The sequence below is a fragment of the Chinchilla lanigera genome, unplaced genomic scaffold (assembly GCF_000276665.1).
Source record: "Chinchilla lanigera isolate Chin_1 unplaced genomic scaffold, ChiLan1.0 scaffold00078, whole genome shotgun sequence".
In the NCBI taxonomy this organism is placed as follows: domain Eukaryota; kingdom Metazoa; phylum Chordata; class Mammalia; order Rodentia; family Chinchillidae; genus Chinchilla; species Chinchilla lanigera.
This window is the reverse complement of record NW_004955479.1, coordinates 2,782,057-2,800,962: the sequence shown is the minus strand read 5'-3', so window position 1 is coordinate 2,800,962 and position 18,906 is coordinate 2,782,057. Positions and strand designations below refer to the sequence as shown.

General features: G+C 39.1%; 1 protein-coding gene across 3 annotated transcripts in view; it reads right to left on the bottom strand.

Moving 5' to 3' along the window:
• The window catches only part of Cped1 (cadherin-like and PC-esterase domain containing 1), a 257,384-nt gene extending 238,478 nt beyond the window's left edge, over nucleotides 1–18,906 (bottom strand). For all 3 annotated transcript variants that reach the window (XR_001230879.1, XM_005402311.2, XM_005402312.2), the window contains exon 1: nucleotides 17,855–18,906. Coding sequence is in view for 2 of the 3 variants with exons in the window: in XM_005402311.2 (XP_005402368.1) it covers nucleotides 17,855–18,103 (249 nt within the window). In the remaining variant the exon portion in view is untranslated. The remainder of the gene's footprint in view (nucleotides 1–17,854) is intronic.

The window sequence follows — 18,906 nt, the reverse complement described above, 5'->3', positions numbered from 1 at the left end:
CACACACACACACACACACACACACACACACACAAACACACATATACATGAAGGAAAAAATAGTGAAATTATGCAATAAGACTTCTTTCCACAGATGTGAAAGTTCTGGACTGTTAAGGAATGATCCTCGCGCTCTAATGGATGGCATGGTGCTATCGCTTCTCTGTATTGTGAACATTGTATATGAAAGAAAATGAAAGACAGAAAATTCTTCAAAGCAGAGAAAATGTGAGAATGGAAATTAAATAAAGAGATCCTTGAAGGTTAGTACCATGGACACTTTTTTATTTTGAGTGGCAAACATAGGTGGCACCACAAAACATCTGGTAATGATGGTTTTAAAAAATGCAACATTATCTATTAACTTGTTAAGTAGCTGTTAGGGCACTTAACCCAGTGAGTAATTGAGAACATAAAAAATAATAACTTCATGCTAGTCTTTATGGGTAGGTCCAAATTTGATGAACTTGATTCTTTTACTAAAAGTTACAGCATGGATGAGGCAGATGAGAAAAGCTGAAAACTGAGGAAGGTGCTTCTCTTGTTTTATTTTGTTACTGAGTTGGACATCTATTCTCATAGAATTCTAGAAAGCCAGACTTTTACTCCTGAAATCACAAGATTTCTTAAGAACAATAACGTAACCTCCTATCATGCAGAAAAGGGGTTTTTTAAATTACAGAAGCAGAGAGAGTAAACTGAGTAAGAGACAGCAGCAGCACAGCAAATCACAGGAGAAAGGGGAAGGGCAGAGGATTCAAATACCCCAGAGGAGGAAGCAGCTCAGGAGAAAGGGTTTGCTGTGAAGATACTAAGTAATAAGAAAGGGTGCCTACCCAACACACATAGAAGAGAAGGGGCACAAGAGCAGGTAACAGTGAACAGCAGACTCATCTTGATCTGGTCATTCATGCTAGAAAATAAACGATAATGATAAATGATATCAAGTTTCCTTAGTCTATGGGGTTCTGAAATACTCTAACCTGAAGGATATAGCATGATTTTTGATTATCAGAAGACATTCTCCTTCACATCTATAAAACCTGAAGCATAAAATCTACAGGGAAACTCTAATGATTCTTTGGTCATCTCTATGTTTACTGCCCCTTTCTCCTCACTTAAAAGCTTGGAAACACACAGTGCCTTTCGAAAAGGGGCACACAGTATCTATCTTGCACAAGTGAAGGAAAAAGAGGAGGAGAGAACAGAGGAGAGCAAACTCCGAGACAGAAAAAAGTGCAGACTGAACACCTTGTGCATGAGTGCACAGTCCTGCTGGATGTGGCCTCCCGTGTGTGTGTGGCTCATTCTTTCCCCAAGACAAGCCTACACATACCATGCATCTTGGAGCTGGGAGACACTAAAAACAAAACCAAGAATACAAGAACTGCAATTCTACCTGGGGTCCATATCCGGGGCCCCAGCTGTGAGGTGTGGCCACCAGATGCCCTGGCACAGCTGTCGGCTCCCTCTCTCCCTCCCCACAGAGATGCTCATCCACTCTGACACACGTGGAAGAACCTATCCTGTCTCCTGCTCTGTTTCTCCCAAATGTCCCTTTTTCTCTTTTCTAGCTATTTTTACAGTCAGATGAAGCATAGTTTCAGGCTCCTCTGGAGGGTCTCTCTCAAACTTACTCAAAATTCCCTGTCTTAAGATGCCACCCATGATACACAGCTGTGGGCCATCAGTTGTTCTATTTACTGCAACTTTACAGACATAATAAAGATGCAGCTGAGATGATAAACACACAAGAATAGCTGGGAGATGGTCACCCTGACACAGTCCCTCAAGATATCTTTAAGAATAAGAAAACTAAAAGTGAGGAGATCAGAGAGAATGTCGTTTGCTTTTTCTTTTCACACATTTGAAGTCCCTCCCTATTTTGGAGCAAAGACCTTTAGCAAAGACCTAACCATTCCCTCCTTCTATCACTGTCCTCTTGCTCCTTCCCTGTCCTCCTCCTCCTCAACACTTACACTGAACATAACAGGAGAAAAAAGTTATCTTCTTTGCAGCCTCAAGTCCTGATCACACTTGCCATTAGAGTACCCAGCGACTTTCCCCATGTCACAGTCCTTAAAGGACACCCTCCATACTGAAGGACTTATAGGAAGGACAATCCACCCTTATGAAACAACAAAGAGAGTACAAGGAGAGACCTTGTTCTTTTGAAACATGTTAAAATAATAGCAAGTCTCTATCCAATGATGGGGAAACAATGAGTTAATTCAGCAAGTTAGCCTTAAAATAGAAAGTCTACACAAAGGGAATGCAGCAGAAAGGAAAGAGCACTGGGGCAATTACAACAATGTCAGTACCTAAGCAGCATGCCACTGGCCAAAGATGTTCATGCCAGACACTCCAGATGTCAGTCAGAGACAAAGTTGTCCAGCGGGTCCCAGGTCTCCAGCTACTGCCCTCCTCACTGTGTGCTGACACTCTGTAAATCTTACTCGGTGCTTATACTTCACTTCTTCAACTGCAAATGAGCACTGAACTTCAGTCTTACTGGTCACACTCTTGCCAGGGTCAAAGGAGACTCAAATAGTTTATGTAAAAGCCTTCAAGAATATATAGTTCCTCCCATGTGGGATAATAGAGAACAGCAGACAAATGTAAACCTTTATTAAATGTGCAGCTTCTAAAGAAGCTGTCAGATAAAAGGACCTCCTGAAAAAGTAAAACATTTTCAATAAAAACTTTCAGAAGTTTAATCACAAGATTCGCAGGAGTCCTATCAAATTATAAGCAGAATATGGAAAGGTAGTGTTTGTATAGCAGGGATATTAAAGCACTGAAAAATAATCACTGAGCCACCATCTCTACTGTTCACTGATAAAACATTAGTGTTACAATAAATGCACCATTAGGAGAAAATATATGGACACTGAGACCATATATGGAATGAATGTGCTTCTTAGATTTGGGGGCTGGATAAAAAGCTAATTCACTGATTGTACCACTCAATGTAACTTAATATCCTTTAATTTATAGTTTAATTATAATATTATATTGTAATTTCATATTATAAGTATAATTCATAAGTCTTATCAACCATTACTTTCCTGGTTTATGGCTTAGAAAATTGTCACTATTTTCTAGTCTTAGACCCTTCTTATAAAATTCACCTATTTAACTCCAGAATTCCTCCCTTTTATTCTCTGTCTCAGTCTTCTTTCTCTTCTCTGCAGGCTCCCAACTACAGTGATTTCTGCCCATCCTTCCACCACCCAACCTGTCCATTTTAGGACCCCACTGTCCTCCTAGCCTTGCTGTCCTCTCTGCCTATCACCTCTGCAGCAGGTCACCATGACCTACCATGCGAGAGCATGTGGCAGCCAGCCTGGAATCTCTTTCTGGCACAGGAGCACACACATCTCCCCTGGGCAGGGAGTCCAGCCTGATGAAGCACCTGCCGGATATGAGGGTCGAATTCAGGCAATGAGGGTGATTAAGAGCATCTCTAACTCACTGTCTGTTCAGTCGCCACATTCATGTCCCCTGGGAGAGGAGGACAGATAAGTTCCTAAACCCAATCCCAAACAGACTGAACCTCTGACTCCTGTTGTCCCTCTGCGGTATTCACACACACAGCACCCAGTTCACCTGAGTTCTCCCCAGAAATCCAGGGCCCCTAAGAAAACCAGAACATAAGCACTAATCATGTAATACTGACATCAGTTTTTTAACTTTCTACTCTCTAGACCTTCTTTCATTGGACAGATCATGTTGCATCATCACTCTTGGCTTTCTTCTGTGGCTGGCTAGAAAAGCAAGTTCCCTTCTTAGAGGTCCAGTTAGATCTTTAAGGATCCATTAGAAACCATCTCTGCTAACAAGACAGATTGCTTCAGTCTTCATAAGAAAGCTTCTTAATAAAACATCTTTTTAATGATGTTTTCTTGGGGTTATTAAACACTGACGGAGATCAGAGTTTAAGAATCCACTTGAAAATGCAGAAGAAGAACCCAAAGACTTCTGACCACCACAGGTATTCTATATTGGATCCTCAGCATGAACTTATACTAGATCCCTTTCATCCATTTATTCGACATGCTGTGTGCCAGGAATTATATAAACCTGATCCAGCCTTTACCCACCTGTTAGTAATTTATCTGAAGGCTTTGCTTCAATGCTAGACTACACAGAGTTCAGTTCTGTTATTATAGATGCTTGGTCAGTTTGTTTAAGGCTCTGCTAAGAATTATGCTTAAAAGCATGTGCAGAGGGTCACGAGGGCGAGGGCCTCACTGGAGGGTGAAGTACGGCACTATTTACATCACAGAAAAGGTGATTCCTTTTAAAATGCCAGTGTTTCATGTTTAAAATAAGAGAGGCTCCAGCTTATTAAGGTCTACATATCTGAAAGGTTACAAATATCCACTCAGTTTTTCTGTCTAATAAAACAAGTTTATTTAAAGCAAACATGAGATTGTTTTAATTTTGTTTCTTTGACAAAAACATAGTAAGCTTATTTCCTTCTGCTGCATTCTCATCTACTCCCTCACAAAAGAAAGAAAATTCTGCCTCAAATCTATCTGCTTTTAAAATAGCTTATGTAGCTCTAAGATATTGGGATAAATAGCCTGTATAGTAGGAAGTATCATATAAGTTAATGTTTGCACTGTTTATGAGACAAATGTAAAAAGATCATTCTCAAAGATACTAGGAAATGGAAGAATGAAGGAAAACTCATTGAAAATCACTTCTGCCCTCTGGGTGTGTCCAGGTGGGAAGGTTTACTGTTCAATATGAAAGTCAACTTTCTCACTGATGTTTCACTAAGGTCAGGGAGTGCCTGTACTGCTACAGAAGTTAATTTCCTGTTCCATTTTTCCTGGCGCATTTGTGCACTTTGGCTAAATGAATGCTAGATTTTCCACTAGCGAAGAAGCAGGCTGAGGGATGAAGTTATTGGAATGTCATTATACTTCCTATTGCTTGTTAAAGGAACAGTGAAACATCAAGAGGAAGCTCAATTGTGACAGCACAAGTTTGGGCCCTAGTGGCATTTTGAAATATAATTTTATAACTTGACATCTATATAGCACACTATACTATTACTTTTTAATGAAAAAAGAAAATATTTCCAGTAGTCACATTTATGTTACATATTTGCATTCTTTTGCCAAGAGGTGCCAAATGCAATGAGAATATTTTCATGATATTGTCCTCCAAGATATAACTTCCTTATCTTTTACAATTACAATGCTTTTCAAAGCACTCTCAGCTAGTGTCTAGCTTGACCCTGTAGCAACTCTGTGACAAGCATTTCTCTCCCTGGGTCACAGGAAACTGAAACCAAAGATGTCACTTATCCATGATCATTCAAGTCTAGCACTGAAACTGGGGGCTCTTCTTTTCAATCTTAGGCAAAGTACCCTTCACCTGGAGAGGGGATAAAGTTCACATTAGGGTTTATCTCAGATACATGAATCTTTGGCGGTGATTTCCAGAAGTTTCACACTGTCCCAACAACACATGCCTTTTCCTATGTCAAAACAAACAAAAAACACTAGGTTTCTGAAGCAATACAGTGGTTCCTTCGTTCATGAACTTGATTCTTTCCACAATTTTTATTGCAAACCGAGATGGACAAGAAATGAATCAAATTCAATGGTTAGGTTCAATGTTGATCTTATGGAGAAATTTGATTTGGTTCTTGTCCAATTTGGTTTGCAACCAGAATCATGAAGAGAACTGAGTTCCTGAATGAGGTGCCACTGTAGTATTGTTTAAGTAAATACTATATTTTTTCTATAGATTATTCACTATTGTCAGGCTTTTCCTATCACCTGACTCTTTCATCCTAAATTAGCCACTTTATCCCCTTTTTCTCTTAGACATACTCATAATGTGCTTAGGGCAGTAGAAACTAACTTCAATTTGTCAAGATCAGCTGCAAGATAGATGACAAAAGACTGGCTAGGAAAATAACTGAAAAATCAAAATTTGAGAGTAATTTACATGCATGCCAACCAGCATTGTTTTATAAATCAGGAGAGATGTGCTGCATTCTATCTGTAGTCCAGAGCACTTTGTTGAGCAGGCTAGAAAGGAAGTATGCACAACCTGGAAAGCAAATAGAATGCGTTGCATGTAACTGTACATATAAATGTCAGGGGGGAAATGACAGGGACCTGTTACCAGGGGGCAGCCAGCCTTAAGCATGTGCCTGTGAAAAATGTAAGGAATAGCAGACAGGCTGAGAATAAAATCATGGACTATAAAACAAATATAACCCTAATAAGGTACATATATATGAGGTGAGAGTTTAAATCCAGCTTCTTAAGGGCAGAAAAGACATACACATTTACAGGATGCCAACTCTGACCTGCCACTATGCTTAATGTTTCAAGCACCTAAGTCTCAAAAGTACAGCTTAGACACTTCCATTTTACTGATGAGAAGACTGAAGGTTTACAAATTCAGGTAAAATTTGTTAGCAGTCCTATAGCTGGGAAGTGATACAGAATTTGAACCTGTATGTCCCATCACATATTCATGATCTTCTCATGCATGTACTTTGCATACTTGAGATCAAAGCTTTGCTGGACATAGTTGAGGTCCATTCTCATCATAATATGCAGATTTGCAGAGCTTCCCCTTACTGACTGGCTCTGCTGGATTGCACCCTAAGCAACTGGTAAGGGTTTCTATTGAGAATCCCTAGCTAAGGATCAGAGACAGTAATAGTTATATTTCAGGACACCCTATTGGGCCCATTCTGTACTTCCATGTGCTCTTCTTAATAACTATTTTCATTCCTCTATTATTTTAAATAATAAGCTTCTTGAATCTGTATTAGTAAATTTAATTAGAAGTCATATAATTTTCAACATCCTTATGCATAGCAGATTTAATATATCATTTATCATTATATTCTCTTTTAAACCCCATAAAATATAGGTAGAAATGCTGTTTTACTTTTTGGACAAGTCTCCAAAAGCACAAAAGTTGACCAAGTACTATTTACTCTGCAAATCTCCAACTTTGGTATAGTACCTGTGGAAGAATACAAATCCTTTTTTAGAATATGAGCTCATCCTGTCAGTGGGAAAGGCTTCCTAAAAAAAATATACAGAGAAAGTTGGAGGGAAAACCAAATACAAAACTATCAAAATATTCTTTTCACCCCAAAAGGTCACAAAATCAAACCTGGTGACACAGTACACTTTGTATAATGTCAGTGTATCTAGTGGTTCCATTTCAGAGGGTTTTTCTCATATGAGTTTTCAGTTCTGTTAGTGTAAGGAACAGAACTGCTTAGAGGGAGAAAGAAGCACATATGGCAGTATCTTGAAAACACAAGAAATACTGGAACCTATGAAATGATTAATTTTCTGATACATAAGAAATTTACTGTAACTTAAATAGGAACTTCATCAAGACTTGATTAAAATTTTGTATAATGGAATCAAGTTTGAACTTGTTAAAAATTCAAAATGAGCAATTTTTCACCATATACATATTTCATTCTAAAAATTTAACATAGCTCTAATCAGCTATCTCAGAGAAATCCACAGGCTTTGAATGTTCATTAGGTAGCTCATCTAATTCCATGGAAGCTGTATACCCCATGGTATGCTGACATCTCCAGAGAGCATCTTATGTATAGGCCATTGTATTTATCTTTTCAGATCAATTTCTTCATTAGTAGATGTATGCAGTACATATTTACCTTCCTTGTGGGAAGTTGGTACACGAACATCACACATCTTAATTCCTTTTTTTGTCCCCTTTTCTCTTACCTTCCCCTCCCTCCATCTCTTGATCCCCTTCTCCTCTGAACAACATCCTTCCCCTCCCTCCATCTCTTGATCCCCTTCTCCTCTGAACAACATCTATCTCCCTACTTTCTATTATCTGTCTTTTATTTTGCTCTTACTTATACTTCAAGTTTCTCATATAAGAAAAACCATGCAATATTTAAGCCTGTGTGTCTGATTTATTTTACTTAACACTATGGTCTCAAGGTACATTCATTTTCCTACAGAGGACTCAAGTTTATCCTTCTTTGTGGCAGAGTAGTGCTCTACTTTGTGCAAATACAATTTCTTTATCCATTCATCTGTTGATTGACTACTTCCCAGAGTTAGCCATTATGAACTAGACAAGTCCATCAGCATGATTTCAAACTCTACATCTTCCAACCTAATTAAAATACAAAAAATGTGTAAGAAGTATAATTTTTGGTAGACTCAACCTGTGAAAAATAGAAATTCGTTGGTGAGAAAGGTTAGAGGATAGAGAGAAAGAAGACAAAAAAGATGGAAAGTAATTGAAGAGTCCAACTAGTGGGAAAGGATATCCTTTAAAAAACTATGCAGACACTTGGGAATGTCAATAGATACAAGCGCTAAGGGAGAAAGTGAGCTGATGACAGCCAGAGGGATTGGCTGTAACTGGCAGAATGTGGTGGAGCAAAAGCCTGACAGTTTCCATTAGCCAGAGGCCCAACAGATACTACATAGAGGAGTTCAAGGCATACTGGTTTGGGAAGAAGAGAGTTAGAGTTCAGCAAAGAGAACAATGGAAGGGGAAGGAGGAGTTCTCCTTTTCTGGCTCCTGCTCTGATCAAGGAGGTCAGAGTAAGCCTTCTCTCACTCTCACGTTCATCACTCATTCATTCATTCATCCACGTCTGAGATATCTACACAGTGCCCACTGTGAGTCAGGCATCACTGTAACAGTGGACAAGTAAAGTCTTTGACCTTAATGACCTTACAGTCCAGGCAGAAAGACAGACAATAAACCAACAGGTGCATCTGTATATTTATTCAAGGTCCAAAATTTTATCCTCTTTTCTCCACTTCCACCCAACTCACCCTGCCTCAACCTCGGCTCTAACATGCTGCTAATCTCAGCATCTCAGACGAAAAAAATTTTAAAATTAGCAAAATTTAGAACTTTGACAACAGATAAACAAGTCTAACTTTGAATAACGCATCATCCTCCCTAAGCTTTGTCTTGATTCTAAAACTTTGTTTTACTGTGAAAAAGCAGCAGTTTAGAGGCTGGAGGAGAAGTAGAAAAACTCAAAAGGCTTTTATCTCAGTCTCTTCTTACCCAAGGGCTTAGGTTCACTGTAGTAGCTACTTATTGCTCACCTATCTTGAGAAGGCCAAATGTTAGGGATTACTGAGATGAATAAATCCTCTAGGAAATTAAATAATAATTATTCTGACCGCTAATTGAGTACTTTCTATGTCCCAGACATTTTAAATGCTTCTTATGGTTTATCTCATTTAAGCCTTGTGTTAGCCTTGGGAAGCAGGTAATAATATATTCGTTCTCAGGTCAGGAAACTAAATCCTAAAGAAGTCAACTAATGTGCCCAAAGTAGCAAGTTAACCAATGGTTTTAATTTGACTCAAGAGCTCTCATATACTTAACTACTCTGCCTCCTCAAATTATTAATTCCCTGTGGCTGTGATAGGAAAGTACCACAGATTGGGTAGCTTATGACAACAAAAATTTATTTGCTCACAGTTCTGGAGGCTGGAAGCCTGAAATCAAGGTGTCAGTAATGTCATGCTTCCTGACACCTCTCCTGGAATCCTTTCTCACTCTTTGGTGGCTTGCGGGCAAACTCTGGTGTTCTTTGGTATGCAGCCACATCCCTTCGCTCTCTGCCTTCACATTTCATGATCTTCTCCCTGCATGTCTATCTTCATATACAGACCCTATCCCTGTTGGATTAGGACTTAACTGTACTCCAGAGTGACATCATCTTAACTAATTATATCTACAACAATCGTATTTCTAAATAAGGTCACATTCTGAAGTGTTAAGTAAGGGTGAGGACTTCAATATACCTTTTCTTTGGGGAGGGCACAATTCAACCACTGACAAATCAATATAGTAACACTATATTGATTAACACTAACAAATCAATATAGTATATGAAGCTAGAACAGAGATGCAAAGAATACAGGTCTCTAGCCTATCTTGTCCTCACAATCAAGTTGATGTCTTACTTTGAGGTACTTTCCTTCTATGAACTTCATTTTCCTCCCTTATAAAAGAAAGATATTAAAAGTAATAATCTCTAGCATGTTTCCTATCCTAACATTCTAATGTTCCTTCATTTCTAAAATACTATAAAATAAAGTAAGTTTTATTTGGCATATTAAAGTACACATTTATTTTCAGAGATAACAGGTGCCACAAAGAAGGAAATGAAAATCATAGGTTTCAGAATGCTTCCAGAGATCGTGAATCTTTCTAAAGGTATTGATTAGAGCAGACTCCCTGGAGGAAGCTCTAGCAAAAGGTAGAGATGCTGGAGTTCAGAGAACAGGGCTTGGGACTGGCTTGTGGGTTATGGCACAGATGCAGATCGGGAGACAAGAGTGGAAAGCATGTTGCAACAAGCTCAGAGGAGAATGAGGAGTACCTCGACATGCTTAGGACGGGGAGAGTCTGCCCAGATGAGTAGACTCAACACTGCACAACTGAAGACTTCCCCACAGAGAAATTGTGGGAGTAGTGCATAGGTACAGGCAGGCAGAAAAGCAAGCTTGTTAGACTACTGAAATCAACTAGGTTATGAGTAGCAATCAGCACTGAGGTTTTGAAGGTAGACTCTAAGATTTTGGAATCTGATTAACTAGAATCTGGATCCATTTGAAGGAATGGGGGAAATTCCACTTTATACCACCCAGAAAGGATGCACTAAGGTGGCATTTGTAAATATACTCAGAATAATCAAGGGCTAAATATGCCTCATGTTCTCAGAGAAAAACCAGAAGCTAGAGCTCAAAAAAGGAGCATCATATCTAAAGGCATTACATACATCACAAAGGGGAAATCTAGGTAAGGTTAAGAACCCAAAGAGATGAAGAAAGATGGAAAGGTAACAACAGACCTGGGCTGAAACAAATGGCTCTGAAAAACAGTTGAACAGAAGGCAAGAATGTTCTGGCCTTTACAGAACAAGGTCAGTATGGTTAACACTACTGAACTGTACACTTAATGGTTTAGAGGATAAATTTTATATGTGTAGGCTTTTTACCACTATTGAAATCTTTTAAAAGAATTTTTAAAAAAGAAAGAAAGAAACTTGAAGAATGCTATGATCTTTCTAATTTGGAGCTGGTCGTGTGGCTCAGTGGCAGCCCATGGCTTTGTTAGGGAATCAGACTTGATGGATCTGCTATGGGGCAAGGAATAATGGAAAAGTAAAAAATATCAAAGATAACCCTAAGACTTAAAACCTATGCATCCAGAAGGATAGAGGATGTTATATCCTATTCATGGAGATAAGATCAAGAGGAATTATGGATTTGAGAATAAAATTTTTGAGGAAAAATTATTAAATTTATATAACTTGTTGTACCATTCTAGAAAACATGGAAATTGCAGATGCAGGTGATGAGTAATCTGACCACTGATTAAAATTAATATTAGGCAAAGTTGAATATTTATCAGAGAAGAGTATAAAACAAGACACTTAAAGAGTCAAGGTGCAAAACTTAAAGATGTTTACCATCGGGGGCAGAAAGTAAGGAGATGAAGAGTCATTGAGAGGTCAGAAAATAGGCTTATTGTAATGGAATTAAAAAGGGAGGTTCAAGACTCTTTGCCTGACAGTGTGAGATGCCTGGGGGATAAGGTCAATAGTGTAAGAAGTAGCCAGTGGGAGGGGCTGGGAATTCAGCTCAGCGGCAAAAGCGCCTGCCTGGCAAGCGCAAGGTTGTGAGTTCGGTTCCCGGTACCGGAGAAAAACCAAAAAAAAAAAAAAAAAAAAAAGAAGTAGCCAGTGGGTCACTAAGAAAGAAATTTCACCAAATGTAAGTGACCAAATGCAAAGAACAGGTACGGATGGCTAGGAAGTGCAGACAAAGAGAACCAGGTAAAGCATCTGTGATGAGAACTAGGGAGATGGGAGCACACTAGCTAGAGTGACAGGTACCAGGAAAGCTTACTGTTGTTATCAGTCTGAAGCACGTTCACTAGCAGAAGGAATGGCCCAGAGAAGAGGTTTGCAACTGGCCCATAAGCAAACAGTTATCCAATTGGACAGGCTTAGTCAATACAGTAAGTCTAGAGCTGGTCCTAGAAAGGTCGACCAGGGAGTATTTAAGAACACATGAGGAACACAAGATGTTGCAAAGAAGAGGCACCTTGAAATAGCCTCCTCACTGTTCTCCCTACCCTCAGTTCTGCTCTGCTCCCGTCTACTCTGCAATGTGTGTTCTGGAATGTTTTCTCTAAAACTTCCATCTAGTCATGCCAGTCTTCACTCAGCATTCTTCAGGGAGACTTAGTTCCCTTCAGAAACCAAGCCTATTACTGTGTGCACATTATAGCAATTTGAATTGTTCAAATGTACTGAGAGCTACTTAATTTCTTATTTATATATAAGGATAACTCTTTTTGTGACTCACTTTTTTGTTATCCTCTCTAGCTCCTGCTCTGCCCATTTTAACTTATTACTTTTTTATTATTGTTGCTGTTTTGTTTTGTTTGTTTTTTTGTTTTGAGACAGGATCTCACTCTGTAGTTCAGGCTGGTCTTTAACTCGCTATATAGCCCAGGCTGGCCTCAAACTTGCAGTGATCCTCCTGCCTCAGCCTCCTGAATGCTGGAATTACAGGTGTGCACCATGCCCTGCTCTAACTCATTTCAAAAAGTAGCCTTACATTTACCACTTTCCTAGCACTATATTTGTCTGTGTCACAATGGTGGTTTTAATTTCTGTATCACTAAGAGCTAATAAGAAGCCTGGTACATACAAATTTCTCACTATTCACAAAGTGAATGAAAAACTGAAACAGTGAACGAGTTGAAACAGTCAGAAGGAGAAAGGCTAAAGGCGGTTGAGGCTTTATTGTCTTTTCATCCTTCAGTGGAAGAGGAAGGTTCTCGAATAATGACAGTGTTTTACTTAAAGAGAGCAAATCCTTTTCCCAAGAGCACACACATTTGGACCTTGTTGCAGCTCTTTAGAGCCAAACTTATCATCACTGTCATGGCAGTAGTCACATGATCGCTTTGCCTGGTCTACCTCCTGGTGGCCATGACTCAGCCTGTCATGGTCATAAAGCTCCAGACCCGTGTCAGTATTTCACCACCTCTGCACCTGGACCACAGCTCCTGCCACAGGTGAGGGATAGCTCACCCTTGGCACTCGTGACACAGCACCTTCAGAAGCCCTGGCTTCCCCGACACAGCCCCAAGAATCCAAGTTACTGCCTGGAAGCAGCACAAGATGGGCTCCAACCAAAAAAAGGCAGAAGAGATCAGATTTTCTCAGGAAACTTCTCAGAATTTTCTCAGGAAAATCAGGAAAATTCTGACTTTTCTCCTTTTCCTTCCAATGCCTGTTCTGAGATGCGGTAGACAGAGCAGCCTCTCTGCATGCGTCTTCCAATAACGAATGGACCCCTTGATCTGCTCTGCCACCTCTTCATTTTCCTCCCTACTCTTGTTAGTATGTAAGAGTTTGACTATGGTTTTGTTTCTAGAACACCTGGGCTAGCCAATTACAAGATATGATAAAAAAATACACAGAATGTTTAAATTTAAAATTTATTACAGTAAAAGACACATTGCCATTAATGATTCTCAAAATACTCTCCCTCACTTTGAACATATTTATCCCACCCTTGTCACTTTCTAAAGCAGTTCTGGAAGTCCTCTTTTGATCACCAGGGATGATTAAGAATATGGTGAATGCTACTGCCAAGTGCCATCCAACACAATGGTAGGCTTTTAAAAATTACTGTGTGACCTCCCCCACCTTGTCCACAGGATCTAGCACCCAAGAGTTTTCTCCCCTACAGTTAAAATGATAATGAAACGTAACTGTTTTGAATCACTTCAGGACATTGAGACTGCTACAATAGCGCAACTGAAAACACTCATGAAGAGAAGATTTCTAGAACTCCTCCAGAAAGTGCCACACAGTGTGATAAGTCTTTTCAAGTGAGAAGGAACATTCTGAGTGGGATTAATGGCAATGTGTCTTTTACTATAGTAAATCTTTTTAAATTTAAATGTCCATCAAATATTATGATCAACACTTGTAATTTTTAAGAAATATTCAGATGTTAAATATAATATTCATGGTTAGAAATTCAAACAAAATTAATTAGAATACGTTAATTGAGTGCATTTACTTATTTGCTTCGGGCCATGGTAGATCCTGGAGGAAATAGGAGTTGTACAGAATAGTCACTGAAACAGAAGGGAGAGTAATAAGACATGGAAAACAAATAGTCAAGCAACAGTCAAAGAAATAGTACTTCTCATTTGGGAGCCCAACAAGGGATAATCAGAAACACACGACTCTGGTGAGCATAAATGCTTTCCTCATATAGCAACCTCTGCATTACAGGAGCATGTACTAAGGAGATTTTCTTCCATTGTATCTGTTTACAATGTAATGTGCTTCCTGTGTTATGTAATGTTTGAAGGTGTTAGATTCCATGAAAATAGATAAATCGACTGAGTGGCCTACTTCAGTGAAGACAGCACAACTAGATGAATGCATTAAATTTAAAGAATTTTAAGACTCAGTAGATTACCAGACAATATTCCAACATCCCATGTTAAGAGAAATCCAGAAGAAATGACAACAGTACATCTGCTTAGCAAGGAACTTTGGAATGCTCAAATGGAAAAATGAATTAAAATTTGGCCAGAAAGAAAGAGAATATTTTCTTACTATGGAAAGTTGGCAGATACCACACGGTGATCTCAACTTGTACTGAAAATAATTTTAGATATTGAGTCAGATCCCAGTAATAAAGGTGTAGAGGGCAGCTACTCATCTTCAGATATTTGCTACTACAGAATCCTGCACCCTGAGCTAGTAAAGTGCAAAGGGCCTTTTCTTAGAAGCAACTCCAACCAAAAAGACTGGGAAATATTTATTCATCAATGAATGAAAACTATGATTTAAGAAGTCCTCTGAGCATACTCTGGCTTCTGAATGTTTATCACCACAGACATTACTGCACTCACTGAAACCCTTGTTTGAATGTACTCAATTGGAGTCTTTTTCTTTTCTTTTTAGGTTTATAAATCCAGACCCAGTTTACACATCATAAAAGGCCACTGACTAAACATTTAAATGTACTGTTTGGTGTTTTTTAGCATGTTTTTAGTTCTGAATATATGATCAAAATCAATGACTTTTCCTAGAGATCTGCACATATACATACACACAGTATTTTGCATGAAATTTCTGGAGTTTTATAGACATTTTATACATCCAAATATATTCTCAAATGTATAAAGTATAGCTAAAAATCAACTGTTTTAAATAATGTTTAAAAACACTTAAAGACAAAGTCTACTAAAGGAAACCCTTAGTAATACAAATATTTGGCCTTTCCAATAAAGTAATAATAAAATTCAAAATTTATAGATAGAAACAACGCCACATCTATAATATACCTAAAAGCTAGGTCCAGGTCTCTGGGAACGTCTATATATCTCATCAGTTTTTTTTTTTAAATGAACTTCATAAGTAGTTGTTTTTGAGAATGATCTAAATATCGATCACAATATGTCAAGTTATACGTTGATTTCGTTATTTCATTTATTTATTTATTTAATTTATTTTGGTCTTTTTGAGATGGGGTCTCGCTATGCAGTTCAGGCTGGCCTTGAGCTCACTTTGTAGCCCAGGCTGGTCTCGAACTCGCAACGATCCTCTTGCTTCAGCCTCCTGAGTGCTGAAATTACAGGCATGTGCCACCACACCTGGCTTTCTTTCCTCATTTTAGATATGTGAAAGAATAATCATCTTAAACTGATTCTTTTTTTTTTTTTTTGGAACATACATAACATGCAAAATTCATTTGTATCTATTTCTAACTGAAGTCTACATTGTACTTCTTTCTGCTTCTTTTCTCAAATAAAAACTAGTTCTACTCCAGTGGCACAGGTTGAAAATGGAGATATGTGTCCCAGCATTCATATCTACTAGGCTTCTGAACTATAATTTTGAGCTTTGAATCTTGCTTATGTTTGAAATATCTAAGACTATGAATCATTTGGAAACCAAAACCATCATGTGTTTAGCATTTTTTGGTGAAGAAAATTCTAGAGTTGAATGTCAAGTTTCAGACTGTTTATAAGTAGCAGAAGATTCAAGGTTGAAATGGGATTTTCTATGACAGTCTGCAAGCAGCAGCGAACATGTGCCTAAATTACAAATAAAGCAAGCATCATCTAAAGTTAAATAAAAAAAAAAAAATAAAAAAATAAAGTCAAGCAAAAAGGTAACAAAAGACCAAGTTAATAAGTAAAACCTCCTCGCCTAAGATTCATAGAAAATATTTAGGGACTTTAACATCTAACTACCTCAACTATTTTAAAACAAATTGTATTTATCACTGTTAGAAACTAATAAAAGTGACTTTGATAAATCATAAATTTGATGTGTTCAAGAAAAAAAAAGGCAAATAAAACTAATGTTAGGATAAATGAACCAAAAATACTTATTACTCAATTATTTTATAGTATTTAAAACTTTATTTGCACATCAGTTGAAGTTACTTCTAAACATTTTTCCATTTAAATTGTCTGCTATTCTTTGCTATATTTCTTGGTCAATATATTCCTTAACATTATTGCTAACCAATGACACCCATTTAAAAGTCTTCAAATTTTCTTCAATTTAGTCTAATATAATTTTGTATTTCAATAATTTCTTTCAGTTGTGGTTTCACGAATTATTCTGAAAGCATTGGATTTGTTTCTGTTTAGAGCAACATCCTTGTCATAGGAACCACAAAGCTTGATTTCTATTCCTCTGCGAGGCACCGTGTGCTAAACCTAGCCATGCGGACTACCTAAACACAAAGTGTCAGCCATGCCTCCTGGAAACTGACCGTAATCATATCCACAGTGCCATATCTACCGTGCCTATTATGAGTCTGAAATAAAATAAACAAGAGTTTTTAAATCAAAATAGTGGTGGCACTGGTGGGGCTGATAATGATGGTAGCAGTAATGCTGTTATCCAAGGTGAAATTCTGTTACACACGGTACTATCAGAAGATAGAACTACATCTGTAATACAGAGATGATACTACTTGCAGCTTCCTAAGTTACTTTGCTATGATAACAGAATTCAGTGACCGTGCCACCATCTTTATGCAGTTCTTTTTTAAAACTGGACTATTATAAAGTTTATTATGTTACTGAACGACACGAACAAAGCGGTGTATTAAAATAGAAATTTTGTTTCCCTGACTTGTTTTCTCCTATGCTTGACAAGACTAGAGAAGTTTTCCTGAATAGTGTAAGTATAGAATAATCTCAATTTCCTTAACTTTATGAGCGATAAAACATAGTATGCCAATTTTTTATGAAACTTGTCATATCACTCTTTTAACTGCTTTGGAAATAGATGTACTGCTTTAGAAATGCATCCACCAACTAAGAATATAGTTATCCAATTACAAATTGGAATTTTAGATATTTTTGAGTCTGGAATGGCCTGGGCAGTTATACTGACTACCTTGAGGAAAGACATTTACTGTTTAGCAAATTTTTGAAACTCTGATCTATTTCTCTCATCCTTGAGGCCTCATGTCTCTTAGATTCTTTAATATTTTGGAAGGAATCACCCTTTTCCAGTTATCTATTTCATTCCACTGAACGGAAGTGAAGCTATAAAAGATGCAATAAAGACTAGACGTTTCTGGAAGTAGATGTAAGAAGCTGAAGCTTATGTAACATGTTTCTCCGTCATCAGGTCACTCTCTGGGCTGTTTATCCTCTGGATCCCTTTCAGACCTCATGGAAGTTAATTTTAGTTCACAGAAAAGACTGCAAGGCAGACTGCTGTCTTTGCAGAAAGTGTCTCAGGGAAGCTCTGGAGTCTTACCTTTCTGATTTCCTGCGCACCACCCGAGAAAAGGAGGCACTCTTTGTCCCGGGGGTACCCGTCCTCGCATCGGTTTGCCCGAACCTCGCTGAGAGTGTGGCGGGGAGCCCCAGGGCCAGGGCCCGCGGGCTTCCTCCTGGCCCGGGGGGTCAGGGTCTGGTAGAAGAGACAGACAGCCACCACCAAGCCCACCACGAAGGGCCGGGCGCACAGTCGCCGACGGCAGAGGAGCACCGGGCGACAGCGCATGGCCAGTTCAGCTTCGCTTGGCCCCTGCCCACCTTCCTGGGAAAGTCATAGCAGCTATGTTTCTGTCCGCATGAAGAGTACAAATCTGTCTTCTTTTTGTAGAGCTGCGGTCAAGTCCGCTCCATGTCCACTTAAGAACTTCCCAAAAGCTCAGCCAACGGGTCAGAGGTTCCAAGAGTCAGAGGCGGCTAGTAAGAGCCCTTCCATGGGTGACAGTATAAGGTTAAAACTGTACAAAGACACCAAAATAATAATAGCTATAACCAATCGGCTAAGTGCATTCCAGACTGCCGGAAAAGCCTGACTTTCACAACATCCTTCAGCTCACAGTAAAGGACTTCAGCTCCGGCTCAGCTTCACTGGGAAAGAGAAAAACACCACAGTAAATCCGGAGTCTGAAAACAGCCCGGAGAACGCAATAGGTTAAAAGCAGAAGTGCCTGTTGCACAGCTGGATTCAGGCCAGGTCGCCCCAGCAGTTCCTCGGTTTTCCTCGGTTTTCTAAAGCAGTCCTGTGCTCGGCCTCTTTATTTCTTAACTGCTTCCTTTCGTTGAGTTTTAATAGCCACTTTGCAGTCAGCACTCACGGCGTTCCGCGTAAAAGGGGCACCAGCGGTTTCGGGGACGTGGGGACTGTCGGGTTTGCTGGCGCCGGTTTCATCCCGCCTCAAGTTCAAAGTTCTGTGTCCTCACTCGGCGCGCTGTCAGCCAGAAGCGTTTCCGTGGCCCTCAGCGGGCCGCCGACCAGAACCGCTCGGAAGGAGGCCGGGTCGTGCGACTGCAGCTCATCGCACACGCGAGGGC